The sequence below is a fragment of the Dipodomys merriami genome, unplaced genomic scaffold (assembly GCF_024711535.1).
Source record: "Dipodomys merriami isolate MVZ:Mamm:240054 unplaced genomic scaffold, mDipMer1.0.p SCAF_1491, whole genome shotgun sequence".
Classification (NCBI taxonomy): domain Eukaryota; kingdom Metazoa; phylum Chordata; class Mammalia; order Rodentia; family Heteromyidae; genus Dipodomys; species Dipodomys merriami.
Window position 1 is genome coordinate 110,542 of NW_027202817.1, and position 23,131 is coordinate 133,672.

Below are 23,131 nucleotides of genomic sequence, written 5' to 3' on the forward strand. Positions count from 1 at the left end.
CGGCGCGCGGGCCCGGCCTGCCGGGCGGGCGGCCGGCGGGCTGAGGCCGCGACGGGCGCGGAGGAAGGGGCCGGCCCAGGCGGGGGCGGGCCGGGACGCGGCGGGGCGGGGCGGGCGGGCGGCGGCGCGGCGGCGGCGGCGGCGGCGGCGGCGGCGGCCGGGAGCGCCGGGCGGACGCGGCGCGGCCCCATGGGCGGGTGCGTGGGCGCGCAGCACGACTCCTCGGGCAGCCTGCACGAGACGGCGGAGGGCGCCGGAGGTAGGTGACGCCGCGCCGGGGCCCATTGTTCGCGCCGCCCGCCGCGCGCCCCGCCTCCGCCGCTCCGGCGCCGCGCGGAACAAAGTCCTGCGCGGGCCGCGGCCCCGCGAGCGCCGCCCGCCGGCGCGGGACCCTCGGAGGAGCGGCGCGGCGCGGCGGGGGCCGGGCGGGCGGCGCCGGCTCGGCTGACAGCGGCCCGCCGGGCCCGCGGGTGCCGACCCGGACGCCGGTGTCGGCCGCGGCGCCGCGGGGGGCTCTGACGGGTGAGCGGCCGCGGGGAGCGGGGCCCGGCTGCGTGGAAGCCCCCGGTTGCCCGGGCCGCCCGGGCGGAGGGCCGCGCCCCGCGGAGGACGGTGCTGCGGGGCGCCCGGCCCGGCCCGGCCGCTGCGCCCGAACTTGTCCGCGCCCCGAGCCGCGGCGGGCGGCGTCTCCGGCCGGGGCGCCTCACCGGAGATGGGTTTCCAGCCTCTTCTGCCCGGCTGGCCTTGAACGCGACCTCAGCGCGGCCACCGAGCCCCGTGCCCGGGGAGAGGCGCCCCGGCCGGGCAGGTGTGGTCAGCAGTGGCGGGGCCGACGGGAAGCACCACGGCGGACCTCCTTTTCGTTTGCTTCCTTCTTTCCCGTCCAGTCCGGGGCTGGAACTCGGCCTGGGCACTGGAGCGGGGCCGGCGCTCCAGCCCCGCGCCGCCTCCCCGGCCCCGGGGCGGCCCGGGCCCTGCCCGACCTCCGGCCGCACGGACAGCGCTGGGGCGCCGTCAGCCTGTAGCTATCAGCCCGCCTTATTTAAAAACTACTGAAGAAGGACCCTTTGGGCCATTTGGTATACGTTTTATATACCTTCTTCAGCTCCAAGTATCTTGTTTGTTTGCGGATCTCTGTATGCGGTGGATTCCTTTTCTAAAGGGATCCAGGAAATTTTTGCAAGAGATCATGAAATACTGGAATTGGACTAATTTACATAACATTTGTGTTTTCATTTTGGAATTGTTTGTATTATCATCCTCTAGCCTACTTTGCCTATAAATCAGATTTGAAGTTCAGCTACTTAGGCTGTTTCTCTTATGCCTTATTTTTATCGACAAAGGTATATCAAAAGGAGTTACGTAAGATCATTTAATATGTGCCAGACTTTCATACCCGAGAAATTCCCATTGTGTTGACATTTTTAGAAATATTCTCTATGGTTATCTGCTCTGTTATGATAACATTGTGATACCGGAACTTCTAGACAAGGTTGTAGTTATGGCATTGTAAAGAATGAAATCCCTTATTACTTTTTAGGAAATATGTGGGGAAGAATTAGTCAAAGATAGCCAGTGTGCTTATTTTCTTAGGTCATCTCTGTGATGAAAGTAGTGGTATACAAAGTTCTGACTTTGTGAGTGGATCATTTTTGATATCCCAGGAGAACTGACCCTGTTCGTTGGCCTCAGGTGTCCAGGAGGATAACCCAGTGCTGGACATTCATTGCTTTACTCTTTCATTTCAAAATGTCTTGGGAACATCACAAGGTTCTTTTAGATTCCCATTTTAGCAACCTTACAGACACCTACTCACCTACTCAATGATTAACAATAGTTTCTGAATCATAACATCTACCGTTTACCTGGTATCTGTTATGTAACAGGTCCTGTGAGAAGGGATTCTTTGATTGAGTCCACAACGACCCTGTGAGGTATATAATACCGTTCTCTATTATAGAAGAGGAGAGTGAAGCCCAGTGAAATTAAATAACTTATTCAACATCATGTATGTATGTATATATGGCAACCAGAATTAAATGAAGGTTGTGATGGAGTCACTAGCTAACCAGCTTGCTTGCTTTTCTTCCTTCTCCTTTCTTCCCTCCCTCCCTCTTGTTCTTATTTATTTTTTAAAAAAATTATGGTAAAGCACATAAGCTTTCTGTTGTAACTTTTTTCTGAGGGTGAGAAAATACTGGAGATTGACCTCTGGCATCCTTCCTGCCACTTGATCTACACAGTCAGCTTTTTTTTTTTTTTTTTTTTTTTGGACATAAGGCCTTGCTAATTTTTCTCCTTGTTGCATTAATATACTAAAAGATCACGTACCACCCATCTATCCATTTTAACCACTTTCAACTGCACAGTTCACTAGCATTGGTTATATTCATAATTTTATAAAACCCTTTCCACCTTATCCAAAGTTTTCTTCACTCCAAACAGAAATTGTGGCTCTCTTAATCAATGGGGCTTCTCAGTCTCTAGTCTTCATTCGTCTCTTGTACGCTATGGATTGTCCAGTTGTAGGTGTTACACATGTGTGAAATTGAACCATGTCTGTCATATCAGTGGGTTTATTTCACTTAGCATAGTGTCTCTAAGGTTCATCCTTTTTATGGTCAATAAATATGCCATGGTGTATGAAATGGTGGACTTTGGTATACAAGTTTCTTTTCAAATTCTTTTACCTACATACTAAGGAATATAATTGTTGGGGCATATGATAATTGTGTTTTCCCTTTGTTTTTGGTTGTGGGGATTGAACTCAGGGCCTGGGGGCTGCCCTCGAGCTTATGTGCTTAAGTGTTCTACCACTTTGAGCCACAGTTTTCTGGTGGTAAATTGGAGAATGAGGATCCATGGATTTCACTTCCCGCACTGGCTTTGAACGGCAATCTTCAGATCTCAGCCTCCTGAGTAGCTAGGATAATAGACAGCGTAGATGATAGGAGCCACCAGTACCCAGTTTGTTACTTAATCTTTTGCTACTCAGGTGTTTTGCTCGTGTTTAGTGGAATGTTTGAATTGGTGGGGAGGAGGGCCTGAGTTCAAACGCCAGTACCATCAGAAAAAGCACATCTCTAAAAAAAAAATAGTTCTTTTCTATAATCACTGTATCATTGTTCCTCCTGAGATTAACTGGTGTTAATATTCCCTGAGGTGTAGTCCATAATCAGAAATCCTCAACTTTCCCCAAATGTCTTTTTTAGCATTTTTCCCAAAATTGAGTTTTGTCAGTAATTAGGCTTTGCATTTATCTCCACTCTTTTTAACTCTAGGATTCTTTCTCCCTTTTTCCCCTTATGACATTGAGTTTTTGGTGTCTTAGATGCCACAATCTGGATTTGTCTGAATGTTGCCCTGTAATTACATTTTCCATATGTACTTGTAGCTTCTGCATTTTTTCCTACATTGGAATTTGGTAGATTTAACAGATGATAGATTCCCAGGGTATAGATCTATAAACTCTTCCTCTTTCTTTGGCTCTTTTCTAACATTGAGGCAATCTTTAATTTACTAACTAAGTCTGAGCCTTTTTCTCATTGCATTTACCATTCTTTCTTTTTTTTTTTTTTTTTTTTTTTTTTTTTTTTTTGTCGGTCGTAGGGCTTGAACTCTGGGCTTGGGCGCTGTCCTTCAGCTCTTCAGCTCAAGGCGAGCGCTCTACCACTTGAGCTACAGCGCCACTTCCGGTTTTCTGGTGGTTTATTGGAGATAGGAGTCTCACAGTCTCTCCTGCCCGGGCTGGCTTTGAACCGCGATCCTCAGATCTCAGCCTCCTGAGTAGCTAGGATTACAGGCGTGAGCCACCGGCGCCTGGCTTACCATTCTTTCTTTTGTGTATTAGTTATCTTGGAATGTGAACTGCGTTGAGTAGACTTCAAGTTTCACCTAATACTTTACCTTCAATTACATTTATGTGAATCACATTTCTGATTTTATTATAGAAAATATTGGGAGAGAAAGCCTTAACTTGATTCTAGAACAGGATATTTTAAAAATAGTACTACGGGCTAGGAAGGTGGCTCAGTGGTAGTATGCCTGCCTAGTGTGTTTTATGAAACCTTGGGTTTGATTCCTCAGCACCACATACACAGAAAAAGCTGGAAGTGGTGCTGTGGCTCAAGTGGTAGAATACTAGCCTTGAGCACAAACAGGCTCAAGGACCAAGCCCAGGCCCTGAGTTCAAGCACAGGGCTGGCGAAAAAACAAAACAAAAACAAAACCCAACTATGTCATAGTGTTAGGACATGTATTTTTAGGGAACGTGGTTCGTCTGTCTTGTGATGATAGCATACATTGAGAACGTTCATCTGAACTGTGACATGTACTACGTGGCTGTTTTGTGTGTTCACTTGTCCTAAGTGGATATAAACGTGTTCATATCAACAAAGGGTATTGTATAAACTAGTTTTCCAATTAATAACATGCTTTCAGAAAGTTTCCTAAGTTTTCTATATTCATAAAGATTGCAGAGGAATCTTCATTCCAATATCTCTACACTTGGACTTGGAGTACAAGCTGATATATTTCATGATGGGGTCATTGTGTTTGAAATCTAGCACTTGTGGATTTTTTTTTTTTAAGTTGCTGGTCATGGGGCTTAAACTCAGGGCCTGAGCACTTATGCCTGAGCTTTTGTGCTCAAAGCTAGTGCTCCACCAGTTTGAGCCACAGTGCCACTTCCAGCCTTTTGGTAGTTAATTAGAGATAAGAGATGGACTTTTCTGCCTAGGCTGGCTTTGAACCACGAACCTCAGATGTCAGCCTCCTGAGTAGCTAAGATTACAGGTGTGAGCCACCAGCACCCAGCTAGGCTAATTAATTTTAGAACAAATAAAGGAAAGGTAAAACATTAACAATAGATCAGTTAAAGTGGTCACTGTGTTTATACATGCCAATAAATATAGTCTGGACATAGATTCTGGAGTCCTTTTCTCTATCCTTTCTCTGTCCCTTCCTCCCACTTCATTTTTGCCAGAAATTGTGTCCAAGGATGAGCAACAAGCCCTCCCTCTTTGTCTTCCAGATCAGCTTTGGTTTCATAATCTGTGTGAGGTGGTTCCATTATTATTTTTTAGTGTAAAGATACTGTACAGAGGGGTTTCAGTTACATGAGTAAGGTAATGCGTACACTTCTTATCGAGTATTGTTACCTCCTCCTTTGTTTTTCCCCTATCATCCCTGCCCTCCCCACCTCCCCTACTCCTCCCTCCCCCACCCTCCACCCTGAAATTGTAAAGTTCGTTTTCAACATAGTGTCTTGTACATCTCATTGTTACAATGGGTAAACCTGTATCCTTATTTCAGCATTTTATTTCCCTTCCCGTCTCCAAATTAGAAAAATGTATAAATAACATGCAGGGCACTGGAATCAAATACAATGAAAACAGGGGTTATACCATGGGGGAAAAACATACAAAAGAAACAAAAAAAATCATATAGTACATTATAAATACATTATTTATGGTGTGAGCCTTACCTTTCAGTTCATTTGAAGCTCAACTGTTCTACTCTGCCTCCTACCTCTTAACTTGACTTCCTCTCTTAGGCATAAAATATTCTTTTTTTTCCCTAGAATTGAGGCAGACTTGTATTAGGGTTAACTTTAGGAAATTCAGACAGGAAGTACTTCCTAGAAAGGCCCCAGATAGGTAAAGTTTGTCTGGGTGTTATCAAAGAGGAGGTAAGGGGGGCGCTGCTGTTTGTGAAAGCCACCTGCCTGCATAACTGAAAAGTACAAAAGCAAAGGAAATAGGTAATAGGGCAGAATAGAGGCAGATTAACTGTTGAGAAGGACCTGGGGTCTGATGAAGACTGGGTTAGGTTGAAATGAACCAGAAGGGGTGCCAGTGGGAGTCTCAGCATCTAGTCAGAAAGCATAGTTTTTTTCCATTCCAAGATCTTTGCTCCATTCCCTTGGAATGTAAATGGTAATGATGCTGATTATTACAGTTCTTAAAAATAGCATGACCTCACAATGCATTTTTTAATTACTTTTAAGAAATAATTTCCTGTCTTCCCTTAGCATACTGTAAACTCTGTGAGGCTGGGAACTTGTCTGTTTGTTTTTTTTTTTTTTTTTAACTATTTCTTAGTACTCTGAATGGTTGCTGGTATACCTATAACAAATAGTTGCTGATTGAATAATATGTAATAAATAGCTGTATTTTGTTATGTGGGGGATGAAAATTTCATTTGGTTTCTGAACTTATTACTAATTAGTTCCTTAGATGTACAAAAGTTCACCATCTTTTGGGTATTCTCCTCACTGATTAAGTCTGCGATAGATTTTTCTTTCCCAGGCAGTGACCTCATTTGCTTGGTAAAGTCTCTACTTAATTTTGTTTTTTAATATTGTGTTATTCTGTCACCTTTAGCAAACTTAGTGTTGATTTGACTTATTTGGATTTAAACAGAAAGTTAATTAGTAGCCTAGCTAGCCAGTGAAGTTTTGTTACCTTCCCCTTCACCTGAATCTCTACTTACATTGGGAAGTAGAAATTCAGATTTTATTTGGTTATTTATTTTAGGAAAGAAAGTTCAGGTTTTATATATACCTTGTACTGACTACTCTGAAGTAGCAATAAGCAAAGGACACCTTTAAGAACTCCTTGAATTTAGGGCCAGATGTGAAGGCCTGTATGTGTAATCTCAGCACTTGGGAGGCTAATGTAGGAGGATTGACCTGGTCCTCCACCCTCTAAAAGATGTGTGTCTGTGAGAGAGAGGGAAAATGTCTGTGTTTGAGAGAGAGTGAATGTCTGCGTGTGTGTGTGTGTGAGAGAGAGAGAGGCAGGGGGAGGGATGTATTTGTGAGAAAGGAGAATGTATTTTAAGCAGACATTTTGATGGGCATTGGAGGAAGATAAGAATTATGGGGAAATTATCTGTTGGAACTGGTCCCTTTTTTTTTTTTTTTTTTTTTTTTAAACTTTTTTCACCTGCAGGGACAGAACAATCTGACTTGTAACATTTGTATGGTTCTGGGAATTGAACCCAGGGCCTCATGGTAGGCAAGCATTCTATGAATGAACTACATAAAAATTATTTAGAGCGTCCAGTGCTGGTGGCTCACGCCTGTAAGGCTAAGATCTGAGGATCACAATTCAAAGCCAGCCTGGGCAAGAAAGTCCATAAGACTTATCTCCAATTACCCACCAGAAAACTGGAAGTGGTGCTGTGGCTCAAAGTGGTAGAACACTAGCCTTGAGTAAAAAGAGCTCGAGACAGTGCCCAGGCTCTGAGTTCAAGCCCCTCAACCAACAGGAAAAAAAAAAAGTATTTTAGAGCCTTGTTTTAGGCAGGTTTTTTCCCTTCATACTGGAGTTTGAACTCAGGGTCTGATGCTAGCTCCGCTTGTATTCTGTCACTTGAGCATGCTTTTAGCCCAACTTTTGGCTGGTTATTTTGGAGATAGTACCGCTTGGACTTTAAACCAGGATCCTCCAGACCTCAGCCTCCTAATTAGCAAGTATTCAAGCGTGAGACACTGGCACCCCACTTAGCTGGAAGTACAAGTACAACTTTAAACAACATAATACATAGTTTAAAGCTTTATAGCATAGGTGGAGCACTTAAAATGTGTTTGTTTGTTTGTTGTCAGTTGTGGGGCTTGAATCCAGGGCCTGGATGCTGGCCTGAGCTCTTTTGATCAAGGCCAGCATCCTACCCCTTGAGCCACAGCGCCACCTCTGGTTTTTTGTGGTTAATTGGAGATGAGTCTCTTGGGGACTTTTCTGCCTGGGCTGCCTTTTTTTTACATACCTTTTTTTTTATTCTTACAAGAACTCTTTAAGGAAGAGTTGATGTTAGTATCTCCGTTTTACAGAGGAGGAAACAAGAATAAAGTTTAGATTTGAACAAGAAATAAGAGTAGCTCAGATTGTAGGCTCTGTCTTTCTTAATTAATTTGCTTCACAGATGGTAAGAGTTTTTGATTGACTTTTTTCTTTTCTGGCAGCAGAAGTATGTTTTCCTTTGTTGCCGTAAACAGGCTTGAGTTGAAGCTAGCAAGATGTAGGTTTTAAGGACTCTTTGCTCATCCTCTTACAGTGGAAATGAAAGTAGTAAAAAATGAGATGGGTAATTGTCTTTAATGTTAACAAATTTCATTGTATCTCATAACAAAAATTTGAACTAATTAATGGGATCAACTAGGAAAAAGAATGCTCTCATCATCTTCTGTGCCTGTTTATTCAGTTATTTTTCTCATTGTTGCCTCTTCATCAGACTATATGCTTGCAGTTTAAAACTTTTCAAATGTGTCTTGAACACAGCTGTTCAACTGTATGTGGGGAGGACAGGAATAAGTTTGAGATCATTAAGGAGCAAACAAGAAAGACTTTTTTTAACCTAAAGAATGCTTGATAAAGTTTTTGTAGGGGTCTGGGAAGGTGGCTCAGTGGTAGAGCGCTTGCCTTGCATGAATGAGGCCCTGGGTTCGATTCCTCAGCACCACATAAAGCAGAAAAAGCTGGAAGTGGAACTGTGGCTCTAGTGGTAGAGTGCTAACCTTGAGCTGAAAAGCTGAGGGACAGCGCCCAGGCCCAGAGTTCAGGCTCCATGACTGGCACAAAAAAAAAAAAAAAAAACCCAAAAAGCACAAAAACAAGCTTTTGTAGGGATATTTTTTAAGTACAAGTGCTTGAACTCTTGACTTTTGCTTTATTTATTTTTATTTTGTTTTTTGCGAGTCCTGGAAGCGCAAACTGAGGGCCTAGGTGCCGTCCCTGAACTTCTTTTGCGCTCAAGGATAGCACTCTACCACTTGAGGCACAGTTCCACTTCCAGCCTTTCTGGCAGTCTGTTGGAGATAAGTGTCTTAAAAAGCTGGGCACTGATGGCTCATGCCTGTAATCCTAGTTACTCAAGAGGCTGATCACTGAGATCAGTTCTGACGCTAGCCTGGGTAGAAAAAGTCTATGAGACTCTTGTCTCTACTGAACTACCAAAAGAAGCCAGAGGTGGGACTGTGGCTCAAGTGGTAAAGCGCTAGCCTTCAGCCAAAAAAGAAGCTCAGGGACAGTGTCCAGGCTGTGAGTTCAAGCCCAGGACTGGCCAAAAAAAAAAAAAAAAAAAAGGTATAGGCTGCCATTTCATAAATGAGGTAATGAGTACATTTCTTTTTGCTTTTACTCTTTACAATTTTTTTTAATTCAGTTTTTCTCAATGGGGGTATACTGATTTTTTTTTTCTTCTTTTCTTTTTGGCGGGTGGGGGGGGTCAGTACTAGGGATTGAAGTCAGGGTCCTGCACTCTTGCTTTGCTCAAGACTGCTGCTCTACCATTTCCACTTCTGTCTCTTTGCCACTTAATTGGGGATAAGAACCTGGAGCATTTGCTCTAGCTATCTTCAAACCAAGATCCTCAGATCTTTGCCTCCCGAATAGCTAGGATTATAGTTGTGGGCCACTGCTCTTGCCTAACTTCTTAAAACTCTAACGATGTCTTTTTCCAGTGTGCTTGGTAATTCCAACATCTGGATCATCTCAGGGATTCTCATTTGTTTACCATCTTTTCCCTTGAAAATTGGTCACATGTCTCTGGTTCTTCATGTCCTGAGCAATATTGGGTTGATGCCTGTACAACTTGAACATTTTTACAAGTTATAAAGAACCTTTATAGTTTAACCTTTAAAATACTGGAATTTTTTTTTTTTTTTTGTCAGTCATGGGGCCTGAACTCGGCCTGGGCGCTGTCCCTCAGCATTTCTGCTCAAGGCGAGTGCTTTACCACTTGAGCCACAGGGCCACTTCTGGCTTTTTCTGCCTATGTGGTGCTGAGGAATCGAACCCAGGGCCTTAGGCATGCAAAGCAAGAGCACTACTACCGAGCCACCTTCCAAGCCCAAAGACTGGAACTTTTTTAAACCTTCTGAAGAATACTTCTGGTTTGGTTTGGTTTAGTTTGGTTTGACCTGGTTAGGTTCAGACAGCATATTCACTCTTTGATTTTGTCTTTTGTGATTCTAATGCCAGTTAACTTTTGAAAGTCTTTGTTAGCCTTCATGCTAGCACCAGTCAGGAAACTGTAGGAGTTCAGTGGTGCTTTTGATCAGAGTTTATTTCCAAAGCCATTGTTGCATGGCTTTCGCACCATACTCTGCACATGCAGGTCAGGTAAACCTGGAGCTTGACTGGGTTCAATTGCAGAGTTTTTATTCTCCAGTTTTTCCTACTCTTCAGTTTCCCACCGTGTTCTTTGTTCCAAGGAGCCTTTTCCCTTTGCCTTATGACTGGAAAGATTGCTCAGAGTTGTTGCCAGTGCTACCACCCAATTCCTGTAACTAACGCTGCCTTGGGGTAATGTGGGGGTACCGTGACACGAATGGAGAGAGAAAACCCTGCATTCTTCATTTTGCAGTACTCAGAAAACTGAGTTTGTGACCATTTCACTATTACTATTGGTAGATTTCAAAAATTAAAAAAGAGATTTCCCTTTTTTGAGAGCTCCTTTTTGCTATTGTGGCCCAAAAGAACCCTTGTCAGTTCATCTAGTATATTTTGTTACGTGTTTCCATACTTGAGCTGCTCTCAGATACAATCTGAGAGAAAAAGGAAAAACATGAAGCTCACCCCAGTAAGGAATGTTTTTCAAATTTAGGCTTCTCCCCATCTGCCTACTATTTTGAGCTTTTGGAACTTCAGTTGCTTTTTGTATTTTTTGTCCTAAATGTTTGCTATAGCTGTGAGGGAGATTTACTCCAGTGGACTTAGCAATATTTTGGCCTGTGCCAAATGTCCAAGAATATTTCAACACTAATGTGGGAAGAAAGAAAAACTTCTTGCAATAAGAATTGATTTATTGAGTGAAATGTAGCAGTCTTTTAGAATGTTGTTGCTGACTTATGTTCTCTGTTCCAAGTAAGCACCAGCCCGTTGATGAGGATTTTCCTGTATCTCCTTTCTGTTGTGAAGCTCTAACGGTTGATAGGTTTCACTGCTTAATAAGGGACATGAGAATATGCAGAAAGGTTAGGGATAAGCTTGAAAGTTTGTGCATGTGTGTATGTGTGTGCGTATGTACGCACACGTGCACTTGCTCTATAGAAATTGAAATTTAAACAATATAGGCCTATGGAAACTCAGGATTCACCTTTTCAAATCAAGGAGAGTTAGCTGTGGTCTCCAACTCATCTTAAAGGTCTTCCCCCCACCCCCTGTTATACTGGCTTGAACTCTGGCCTCACATTCTGAGCTATTTCTGCTTATAGCCAGTGTTTACCAGTTGAATCATGCCTCCACTTGTAGTTTCTGAATTTTTTTTTTGTTTTTTTGATTAAGAGTCTTGAGGATTTGTCTGCCCTGTCTTGGCTTCGAACTGTGATCTTCATATCTCAGCCTCCTGAGTAGTTGGCAGTCTGTCACTTGAGCCCCAGCTCCACTTCTGGCTTTTTGATAGTTAATTAGAGATAAGATAGTAATTGGGGCTGACTTTGAGCCTCAGTCCTTAGATCTCAGCATCCTGAGTAGGTAAGGATTACCTACAGTGTGAGTCACTGGTGTCTGACTTCTACCTTCATGTCTTTTTTTTTCACATAAGCATTCAAGAGGAACCAAGCAGTTTCTCTGACAAGTTGCTGTAGCCCATAAATATGTCACTTTTTATCAACATAGTCTTTTCAGCTAATAATGAATTTTATTGTTCACAAGCTCTACCTTTCACGGAACACCAAAACATAAACAGTTCAGCCAAGTTCTTTGCCACTGTATACCTTTCCTCCATTACCTCATCAGAATGGTCTTCATTCATGTTTCTAACAGCATTCTTTTTACAGTGATTTCTGTATTCTGTGAGAAGATAGGGGCTTTCTTTCAAACTTTACTCTTCCTTGAGAGAACACAGCAGAACTGTGCTGTAGCTTGGATCTTGAGAGTGTCCCACAGAGTCTTTTGTGATTTTTCTTGGGGGGTGGAGGGAGATAGGGAAGGGTGGAGCCTTTAAGTGGGAAGGTCTAGTGAGAAATCTTAAGGGTGTTCAGGGCCTGGTGTTGAAAGGGATAATGGGACCCAGGCCCACACATTCCCTCTCTGTCCAGATATAACCAGTTTGCTCTACCAGGCCCTCCCACTATGAGGTACTGCTTACACTGGCCCAAATTACCAGGGCCAGTAAATCACAGGCTGAAGCCCTCAAAATTGTGAGCCAAAAAAAGACCTTTTCACTGTTGGATGGGTGATTGCTCCCTCATTTTCCCAGCCTGTACCCATTAGGTAGTCTCACTTCCACATTTCTTGGTATTTGTTATATCAGTACCCTACTACTTGGTACCAGTATTCACTTTTGTAAGATCAGGTTGCTGTAATAGAATATTGCAGACTGGATGACAGAAACTTAATTCTCATGATTCTGAAAGCTGTTGTGTCCTAATACCAAGGGGAGAGCTGGTTTGATGTCAATAGAGAGCCCTTTTTGAATACTCCTGACTGTTTTCTCTGTGTGTCCTCACATGGGTAAGATCATTTTTTTTCTCCTGTCTCCTTGTATAAGGGCACTAAATTTTGCTTACAATGGAGTAGTGGCTAGGTTGTGTATTATTTTCTTTACCAGATTAGAGAGGTGTGGCTTAGTCGTCAAACATTCTGTTTGAATCCTCAGAACACTACTGTAACTATGAGCTTTTACTTGTGGCAATCCCTAAAAGAATACCAGTCCCTACTTCTTTAGATGAATGTAGAAGCAGTGGTGTATCCAGACAGGCCTAGGTGAACCAGAATGGTAACGGGAAGGAGATAGTGTGGCTTATACTGATACCCCAGGTGTGGGTTGTGGGGAAGAAGGGGTGGCAGCTCTGAGCTTAACACAAAGTGGAGTTAGAGGAGGTAACGGGTGGAGGGGAAAGAGACGTCAGAATTGAACAGGTAGACACATAAGAACACAAAGACAGAGTGATGTTGGGCTTTCTGTTACCAGATAAAAGTGTAGGTAGCAAAGATTAGGAATGGGGAAATAGAAGAAAACAAGAAAAAAGAGAAGGAAAGTATACATGGGGAAGAGCAGTAGGAAAGGGAAGGAAGTGTGAAGGAAGATTGAATACTGTCATGGCTCAGATATGACTGCAGAGAAAAGGAAGGGAGGGCAAAGAAGAACTACAAAGAGAAGGAGAGGGAGAGCACAAAATTAAGCATGCTGTAGACATACGAATAGAAAGTCCAAGGCAACTTTGTATGAAACAAAAGCTGGTCTTTTTCAGCTGTTGGCCTCAGCTGGCACTCTCATTCTTCCAAGAGGAGTCTGGAGTCTCTGCTTCCTGTGTGCCAGGTGCGTTGAGCAGCTGCCTCTGGCATGCCAGCTCCCAAAACAGCCAGTGCTAGGCTGAACTGCTCTGCGGGGCCCTGTGATCACTTTTCCTCTCTTTGAACACCTATTGCGACCGACTTACACCCAAACTCCATGACAAAGTAGTTCAGAGACTCCTTGAGCATGATTGTTCTTTTTCTCAGGCTCCAAGGTCGTGGAGTTGCTGTGGAATGCCTTCAACCATCAAGGATAGCCCTTCCACACTAGACTACTTGCTGGCTCACAGATCCTTGTACTGGAATGAAGGCTGGAGGATGTGTGGGCTTTTCCTGCAGCTAGTTTTACAGTTTGTTGCCAGCGTTCTGTGCTTCCTTGTAATGGTGTCTTCAGCAGCTTCCCCTCCCTCGGGAGCTGGGGCTGGCCTTGGAACTCCTCAGTACTTCTCTTCTTTTGCCTTGTTTTCTCTGATTTTCTGCCTCCCACCACCTCCTTTGTGGTTCCTGGTTCTCTTCTGTTTCTTGCTTCAGAATCTAGTCTTTTCTCTGTTGCCAAAATCTTGCCAAAATTGGCATTTCTGATCTGCCGTCTTTAATTCATGGTCTTGGCCTTTCAGCCTAGCACTCCTGTGCCCTGCTACCTTGCCCCTTCTTTCATGTCTTGCTACTTCTCAGGGTTCAGTCACCACTCCCTAAGAGAATATTGTGAGAATACTCAAATGTGAATGTGAATAGTATGTAAGATACATGCTTCCTAGATGTAAGTTCAGTAGTTGTTTCTGCTATATGTTCCGTTTTCTCGCGTGTGTTTGTGTATGCAGACATGCACATTCCTTTTATGGTCAAACCATTTGAAGGTTGTAGATAGCATCATGACAGTTCACTCCTAAAAATTTCAGCATATCTCTCCTGTTTCCCACTATCATACCAAGAACATTAAAGTGCTTTTTTTGTTTGTGTGTTTCTGTTTTTGTTGGTTGTGGGGCCTGGGCACTGTCCCTAAGCTCTTTTGGCTCAAGGCTAGTGCTCTCCCACTTTGAGCCACAGCTGTACTTCTGTTTTTTTTCTTCTGGTCGTTGGAGATAAGAGTCTCCAGACTTTCCTGCCCGGGCTGGCATCGAACTATGATCCTCAGATCTCAGCCTCTAGAGCAGCTAGGATTATAGGCGTTAACTACCAGCATGTGGTGGTCGTGGCATTTAAATCTGTGTATTCTTATTTTTATCTTGCCTGTTAATTGCTTGAGGTAAAGGAAATACACATATTGCGTATATTGTATGTATGTATGTGATAGTACATTTATCTTGAAACAAGAGTATGTCTATACCATGTCTGAGTGGATGAATATTATCAAGAGGTTTCTGTTGTTGGGCATGGGGCCTGTGTGCTGTCCCTAAGCTCATCAGCTCAAGGCTAGCACTCTACCACTTTGAGTCTCAGCACCACTTCTGGTTTTCTGTTGGTTAATTGTAGGTAAGAGTCTCACATACTTTCCTAGCTCAGGCTGGCTTTGAACCACAATCCTCAGATCTCAGCCTCCTGAGTAGCTAGGATTACAGGCGTGAGGGACTGGCGCCCAGCTCAAAGGCAGGTTTTTTGTTTTAATAGTAAATGTAGAGTAATTGAAAAAATTCTGGAATAACTTTCAAAAATTAGATTGCTTTTGTTTCTAACTAAACTGGGAAGAAAACTAAGGATTATTGACTTTTTTGATCTTGAAAACAGAAATTTTGGCAATAAGAGATACAGGAAAAGTGCTTTCCTAAATAAACCAGAAGCAAATGGCAAGCATGAAACAGCTCTTCAAGGAAGAACATTGTGCTAAATTCTTCATCCTTAAGTACCTTACAGGAATACTCTGACCTGGTCAAGGGGGGGTTCTTTCACTTTCTTGAATTTTAGGTAGTGAAATAGTAGAGGTTTATTGTTACTTTGAGATTCTCTCACATGACAAGAAAAGTGATATCATCCCCCGCCCCCCCCCCCCCCCCCCCCCCGGCTTCCAGGTCTGGTATGTATAATTCATATGACAGCAAATACCTCTCTGACATTAGGTAGACTTGAAGCTTAAATAGGTATCCTACTGAGTTGACTTTCTGCTTCTGCTTCTGGCCCAGTATAAAGTGATTGTGTATGAATTATTTTTGACCCACCTAACTGGTCATACAGCAGAAAGTAAAACTGTCCTTTGCATTGTGTTTTGACACACACCCTCCCTCTTTCCTACCTGCTCTCACTTAATTCCCACCCACTCTTTTATCAAGCTTAGACTATCTTTTTACGTCTTCCATCTATCAAACGTTTCTATTTGTGGCCAGTGGTGCTGTGAGCTCATCAGGTATCTAGTGCCCCATGAAATTGTTTTAGGATGGGAGAGAGAGGTATGGGAGAGTAATGGAGGGGTGAGTTTGATCCAGATACATTGTATCTAAATGAGAAAATGTCATAACAATCCCCTCCCCTTGTACAATTAATGTATGCTAATAAATAATTTTAAATAATGGATTTTGGTTCACAGGAGAATTAAAAAGAAAAGTACAGAAATTTCATTTATGTTCCCTGCCTGGGCACATGAAAAGCCTTCCCCTTATCAACATCTCTCACCACAGTGGTACATTTGTTGCGATTATAGTTTTTTAATCTTCGTTTGGGGAAGGCGTGCTGAGGGGAGAGACTGCTAACTGGTCATTGAACATTTTGCATAGAGCTGTTTCCATTTTCTTTGTTAAAGTGGATTAGGGCAGTGTAAGCCAGAAATTATCTAGTAGGTAAAAACAGCTGGTAGAGAAATTTGTACCTAAATGTGGTGAAAGAATCCAAAAGGAGAATAGGTAACTTTTCTTATAAAAGAAGAGTATCTTGGAAATTTTGATGTCTGTCATTCTTCTTTTCTTTTTTTTTTTTCAGTTGCTCTAGGTCGGAACCAGCCTTTGAAAAGGGAGAAGCCAAAATGGAAAAGCGATTATCCTATGACAGACGGACAACTCCGCAGCAAGAGGGATGAGTTTTGGGACACTGCACCAGCTTTTGAAGGCCGTAAGGAGATTTGGGATGCTTTGAAGGCTGCTGCGCATGCCTTTGAGAGCAATGATCATGAACTGGCACAGGCCATCATCGATGGTGCAAGCATCACACTACCGCATGGTAAGTCAGACGGTCCTGCAGGACAGAGGAACACATCAGCTTCTTTCTGATGACAGGAACACATAGCAAGGCACTTTGGTTTTTCTGTGTTTTTTGTGTGTCTTTGTATGTTTTTCAGCTGGAGATAATTCACTTTGTGTTTATATATTTTTATTTATCTGTATTCATTCATTCATTCATGGGTGGTGTTTGGGTTTGTAATCCTACTAGCTGGGCAGGCACCTGACTGCTTGGGCCATTCTCCTAGCCCTCATTTTAATATTTCCTAATCTCAGAAGATAGTACTGTTGAAATAGTGTTTTTGTAGTTTCAAGATCACCTAGTTGTCTGTAAAGATGTCTTGTACGCTCCTGCTTCCTCCTCCGATTCCCATCCCTCAGCACATCTGTAAGTGCCTCTACCCCGCTGCCTTCCTACTGGGGGCAGAAAAGATCTCGCTTCAGAGAGTCTCAGGGTACACCTTTACATATCATATTTTCTCTTTACGCTTATTTGTAGCGCATAACAGACTTAGAAATGAGTCTCGTGTCTTCTCAAGGGTGGTGTTCTAGGATTATAACCTTGAGCAGTATTAGAAACCTCTCTTTGATTAGGAATGTGACTAAAGACAACTATAAACTTCAAATGTTAACAGAGATACATATATTCTGGATCCATCTTATTTGGTCTCCAGGATTAGAATCATTAAAAACTTGGATTAGAGACATGACTCAAATAACTGTGCTTCCAAGAAACATTTCTTTTTTTAAACTAGCTGCCTGTTATTTATTATAAAAGCTTATTAGCGTAGGCTTTTTTTTTTTTTTCTTTATGTGGTGCTGAGGAATCGAACCCAGGGCCTCAGGCATGCAAGGCAAGCGCTCTACCACTGAGCCACCTTCCCAGCCCCTAGCGTAGGCTTTTATTGAGCACCCATTGATCACTTTTTCAACATATATAAAATGATCCTTTCACATTTGAAGTATTTGTAATATAGTGCTATTTTAGTATGACATCTTTTTTTTTTAATGTGCCAGTCCTGTATTTAAACTCATGACCAGCACACTGTTCCTGAGCTTTTACTCAAGGCTAGTGGTCTGCCACTTGAGCCACAGCTCTCCTTTCAGCTTTTTGGTGTCACTTGGAGATAAGAATCTCATGAACTTTCCTGCCTGGGCTGGCTTCGAAGTATGATCCTCAGTTCCTGGCCTTTTGAGTAGCTAGGATTACAGGTGTAAACACTGGTGCCCGGCATGACTTCTTTTTCTCTTTTCTTCTTTTTTTTTTTTTTTGTGGCAGTGCTGAGCTTTGAATTGAGGCCTCCTGTTTGCGATGCAGGCAGGCGTTCTACCCTTGAGTCATACTTGCATGCCTTTTTGCTTTAGTTATTTTTCAGGTCGGGTCTGGAATTCATTGCTTGTTACTTAAATGTTTCTGGCATAGCTGTGGTGACAGCTCAGCTTTTTTGTTGAGATGGAGTCTTGAATACTTTTTCTACTAGTTGGCCTCAAGGCACCCCCCTAATCTCTGTTTCCTGAGTAGCTGGGATTGCAGATACATTTTCTAAGATATAAATGATGGGCCTGATATTTGGAGTCAGCTCTGAGGGTAAAGCAGCTCAGTATACATCTGACACTATTTCTGTGTGTGTCCTGTAAAGTGATTGCACAAGTCATCTTCAATGTTGTTCTTATTTTGGGGGGGTCCAGTCGTGGGCCTGAACTCTGGGCCTGGGCGCTGTCCCTCAGCTCTTCAGCTCAAGGCTAGTGCTCTACCACTTGAGCCACAATGCCACTTCCGGCTTTTTTTTCTTTTTGCTTATGTGGTGCTGAGGAATCGAACCCAGGGCCTCAGGCATGCAAGGCAAGCGCTCTACCACTGAGCCACCTTCCCAGCCCTCGATTTTTTTTTTTTAGATTTATGTTTATTAAATGTACAAAGGAGTTCAATTGTACTCATGAGTACAGTGCATCTTGAGCGAGAGTTACCCCTTCCATTGCTCTTCCCCCATCTCTCCCAATCCCATCCTATGTAACTATGTCAAGTTAAGTAGTTAAGTTTTGCCATCGTGTTCATTGAATATAATGACGGTGTTTGCCCACCCTGCCTCCCTGCATTCAAGTGTTCCCTCTCATTACCACTCCCCACCGCCCCCCAAACATGTTCCGGCTTCCTGGTATTCATTTTGTTAAATGGTTCATTAGTTTTACTTCCCTAAGTATAACATCCTTTAGTCAATTTGTGTATACATACTTGTGGCTCTTTAATGTTTATCCCATGTCTAACTTAGAATGGTTTTAAATGCATATCATATTTTAAATGGTGTCTGTCTTTAGTCCTATAGGGAAACAAGCAGTTTCTCAAAAACAAATTGCTTAAAAGCAGGCTGGGAAATTTTGGGTGCTTTAAAGATACCTATAAAAATTTGTCAGAAATAGTGCTTTGGCTCAAGTGGTAGAGTGCTAGCATTGAGCACAAAGAGGCTCAAGGGGGGGCAGGGAAGATGGCTCAGTGGTACAGTGCTCACCTAGCATGCATGAAGCTCTGGGTTTGATTCCTCAGTACCACATAAACAGAAAAGGCCGAAAGTGGCACTGTGGCTCAGGTAGTAGAGTGCTAGCTTTGACCACAGAGAGGCTCAGAGACAGAGCCCAGTCCCTGAGTTCAAGCCCCAGGACTGGACCAAAAAAAGAGGCTCATGGACAGCTCCCAGGCCCTGAGTTCATGCCCCACAACCGACAAAAAAGAAAAAAGAAAAAATTTGTCATTGAATGAACATGTTAGTCCATAAAAATAACCCGTAGGAATGAAGGCATAAGGATATTGTACTTACAGGGGAGGTGAGAGATTTTTCCCAGGATGTTACTGTGTTTGGAAATTAAATGTGCCTTAATACAGGATCTGATGACTAGTTAATCATAGATGTTATTTCATTTTCCTGGCTCTATCCTCAAAGAGACAAAGATAGTTATAAAGTATAAATTTGTCTACTCCCCTGCTGCTGTCATCCTCTTTCTTCAATTAGAGCAATGAAGTCTGAAATTAGCTGAAGTAGGAAGTTGTCCTAAGTCCGTAGGCTTGTCTCTTAAGAAGGCCTCTTTTCTATGCTACTTGAGTGGTGATAGGGAAGCCTGATTCTGGTGAGATCCCATGGGGGGGGGGATGCTCTACCAACTGCTACTTCTATTAAAGCCAGATAGCTTTAAATAGATCACCACATCCAAGTGCTTTAGAAATATGGCTAAGCATTTTACAACATGTGTTTTTTGGTTGGGTTGGGTTGGGTTGGGTTTTGTGTGTATGTGTGTGTCAGTCAGTTGGTGTATGTGTCAGTGAGTCAGTCCTGGGGTACTATCCCTGAGCTTTTTTGCTCAATGCTAGCACTAGAGTCACAGCTCCACTCCAAGCTTTTTGATGGTTAATTGGAGATGAGTCTCATGGACTCTGCTGGCTGGGCTGGCTTTAAAACAGGACCTTCAAATCTCAGCTTCAGCTAGGATTATAGATGTGAGCACTGATGCCCAGCCTTAATGTTGTTTTGACCATCACATGACTAACAGTTCTCATAAGCTAAGCCACCTTACCTCCTCCAACCAGAAGAGATGGTGATGATGGTAGGCTTGGGTACCTAATCCTCGTCCTCCTTAAGCCTAAACACCATCAGAGCCTGTAGTTGTATGTTATAGCATCCCTTCAACTGCTCCTAATGTCTGGTTGAAGGATAATGATGCTCCTTTGATACAGTCTTACTGCAAAGTAGATTTGTAGCAGAGCTGGTGAGGTATGACACAGTAAACTCAGATGCTTGGAACTTTGATCATTTGTGACATTGCTGTTCAAAAATGTTCCCTATCATTTTGATTCTGAGACTTAAACCGCGAGTAAAAAGAGAATCAACATGACTGTTTCTTATGGATTTAGAGTGCTAGGCAACTTTACATGTTTTATTACTGAATCCTTAAAACTCCCTTGTGAGGTATGTACTATGATTGCTGGTTGTGGTTTTTGATTTTGGCCTATCACAGGGCTTGAACTTGGGGCCTGGGCCCTGTCTGAGCTCTTTCACTCGAGACTAGCATTCTACCACTTTGAGCCACAGTGCCACTTTTGGTTTTTTGGGAGATAAGAGTATCATAGATTTTCCTGCCTGGGCTAGCTTCGAACCATGATTATGAGATCTCAGCTTCCCGAGGAGCTAGCATTACAGATGAGAGCCACTGGTGCCCAGCTGATACTGTAGTCTTTAAAGGAAATAGACCCCACCTGTGCCAGACTAGTCTCTGCATTCAAATGGAAGTTGATCAAAGCCACTGTCCCATTTATGGTTTACCTCTTCCTTCAAGGTCTTCTGCCCCCTCACCAGGCTCCCTTCTATGATACTTCCTGCTGCTTCCTTCTTTGATGTCAGTGAGCTCATCCTAATGAATAGCTGTGTCCAACTCACTTCAATGGTGAGGCCTTTCTTTGCTCCTAGGAGGTCATGGTGGTTGTTGTTGAAAAGTACACTTCAAGCCTTGGGGTTCTAGGACATTGCCCCCTTAATTCATTTGGGGAGGGCAGTCTTTGATATGAGTTATATGATCTAAATTTAATTTTTAAACCCTATTGATGCATTTTTGATGTTAAGTATATAGTTTAATCAACTTTGACATGTGGGGCCATCATCCTCACAGCCAAGATGGCTTTGTTATTGTCATGTTGACAGATTCTTTTGTAAACCTGTTTATACAGCAATGTCAATCTCAAGTGATGAAAAAAATTATAACAAGCTACCCTGTGACAAGAGTGAGAAGGTAAGCAGAAAAGTCTAGAAAGGATTAAAAGTACATCTTTCTTTTCAGCCTGAAAGGTTGAGAGAATGAAGTGTTAGACTTAGTGGCATCTAATAAAACTTTTTTTTTTTTTTTTTGTCGGTTGTGGGGCTTGAACTCTGGGCCTGGGTGCTGTCCCTCAGCTCTTCAGCTCAAGGCGAGCGCTCTTCCACTTGAGCTACAGCGCCACTTCCGGTTTTCTGGTGATTTATTGGAGATAGGAGTCTCATGGTCTCTCCTGCCCGGGCTGGCTTTGAACCGCAATCCTCAGATCTCAGCCTCCTGAGTAGCTAGGATTACAGGCGTGAGCCACCGGCGCCCGGCTTTAATAAAACTTTTTTTTATTTGGCATCCAATTGAGTTTATCTTTAGGGTTGTCAGTGAAATATTTTGAAACTTAATTATAAGAGTAGCCAGAGAAAACAGCTCAGGAAAGAAGGTAGAACATCTGAGCCAGTCATTTAGATAACAGAAACACCTTCAGAAAAAGTGTGTATGACATGGGAACAGAAGGTAGAAGCGGGCAGCTTGGCAGCTTCCTTCCTGCGAGGTGGGCCTCAGGGCTTCCTGGCCTTCCTGGGGAAAAGATGCCCTGGCAGGCAGTTATCCTCATGGCCATCTGTCTAGAACGAGACTCCTACAGTGGGTTTGTGAGGGGAAACGCAGAACGGAAAAGAGTCTTGCACACAAGCCTGGCAGAGAGAGCAGCCTGAGAATTGGTGAAGAATTGCTGAAGCAATTTGAACCTTCAGTGGCCAGAGTGGTGATGGAAAGTAGGCTGCAAATGCAAGCACAGCTAACTGTGGCCAGGGTTCTACAGGGGTGGGCAGGGTAAAAGGAAGAAAAAAAATCCCCACACAATTTTTATTTAAAATGGCCTTTTGTGGGGCTGGGAAGGTGGCTCAGTGGTAGAGCGCTTGCCTTGCATGCATCAGGCCCTGGGTTCGATTCCTCAGCACCACATAAGCAGAAAAAGCTGGAAGTGGTGCTGTGGCTCAAGTGGTAGAGTGCTAGCCTTGAGCTGAAGAGCTGAGGGACAGCGCCCAGGCCCAGAGTTCAGGCCCCATGACCAAAAAAAAGAAAAAGGTAAAATGGCCTTTTGTTAAAGCAAACCTCTCAATTTTATATTGTTCTGTTTTTCACTCTCCCCAGACACTGTAGGGGAGACCAGGAGGCGCAGTGTTCTTTGTGTCCCTTCCGGTGGCAGCTGTGCCACAGGTGCTTTCTGTCGCTGTCACCATCGTTGCCTTTGGCCTTGCCCTGCATTCCCTTTGAGCTGTCCGTGGCCTCACCAGCTGAGCTTATCTAGCTGCTGGGCTGTATTGTGCACTATTCATTATTGCCCTTTGTGGTGTATTTCTGGCTTTTCGTCTCACTAAGTTCATATCTTCCTCCCAGTAACTACCTCATTCACCTAAGAGCGAGCCTGTTACTGTATTCTTGTAGTGGGATTTGAACTTAGAGCTTTCCACTTGTTAGACCTTCCACCATTTGAGCCATATACCTCCAACCCTTTTTTTTTTTTTGCTTTAGGCTTTTTTCTTTTCCCAAATAAGGTCTCATGTTTTCTGTCCAGGTTAACCCTTACACTGGACCCTTCCTACCTAAGTCTCTTTTAAAAAGATAGAGTTACAGGTATAGACTGTCCTATCTGGCTTGTTGGTTTAAATTGGGTTTTGTTTTCTGTCTTGGATGGCTCTGAACCATGGTCTTGATATCAACTTCCTGAATAGCCTAGATTATAGGCATATGAACTGTCATGCCTGGCCACTTGTTATTTCTCCTGCTCACATTTGATTTAATATTTTCTTTTATCCCGAGAACTGGAAATCCAAGTCCAGGGTTTGGCTTATGGTAGGAAAGTGCTCTACCTTTTTTTTTGGTCATTCATGGAGCTTGAACTTGGGACCTGGGCACTGTCCTGAGCTCTTTTGCTCAAGACTAGCACTGTACCAC

General features: G+C 43.4%; 1 protein-coding gene across 1 annotated transcript in view; it reads left to right on the top strand.

Moving 5' to 3' along the window:
* The first annotated feature begins 162 nt into the window (after positions 1 to 162).
* Positions 163 to 23,131, top strand: part of Ubtd2 (ubiquitin domain containing 2) — a 28,615-nt gene continuing 5,646 nt past the window's right edge. Inside the window, exons 1-2 of the mRNA XM_070021968.1 lie at positions 163 to 259; positions 16,149 to 16,385. Of these exons, the coding sequence (XP_069878069.1) occupies positions 190 to 259; positions 16,149 to 16,385 (307 nt within the window). The 5' untranslated portion in view covers positions 163 to 189. The remainder of the gene's footprint in view (positions 260 to 16,148; positions 16,386 to 23,131) is intronic.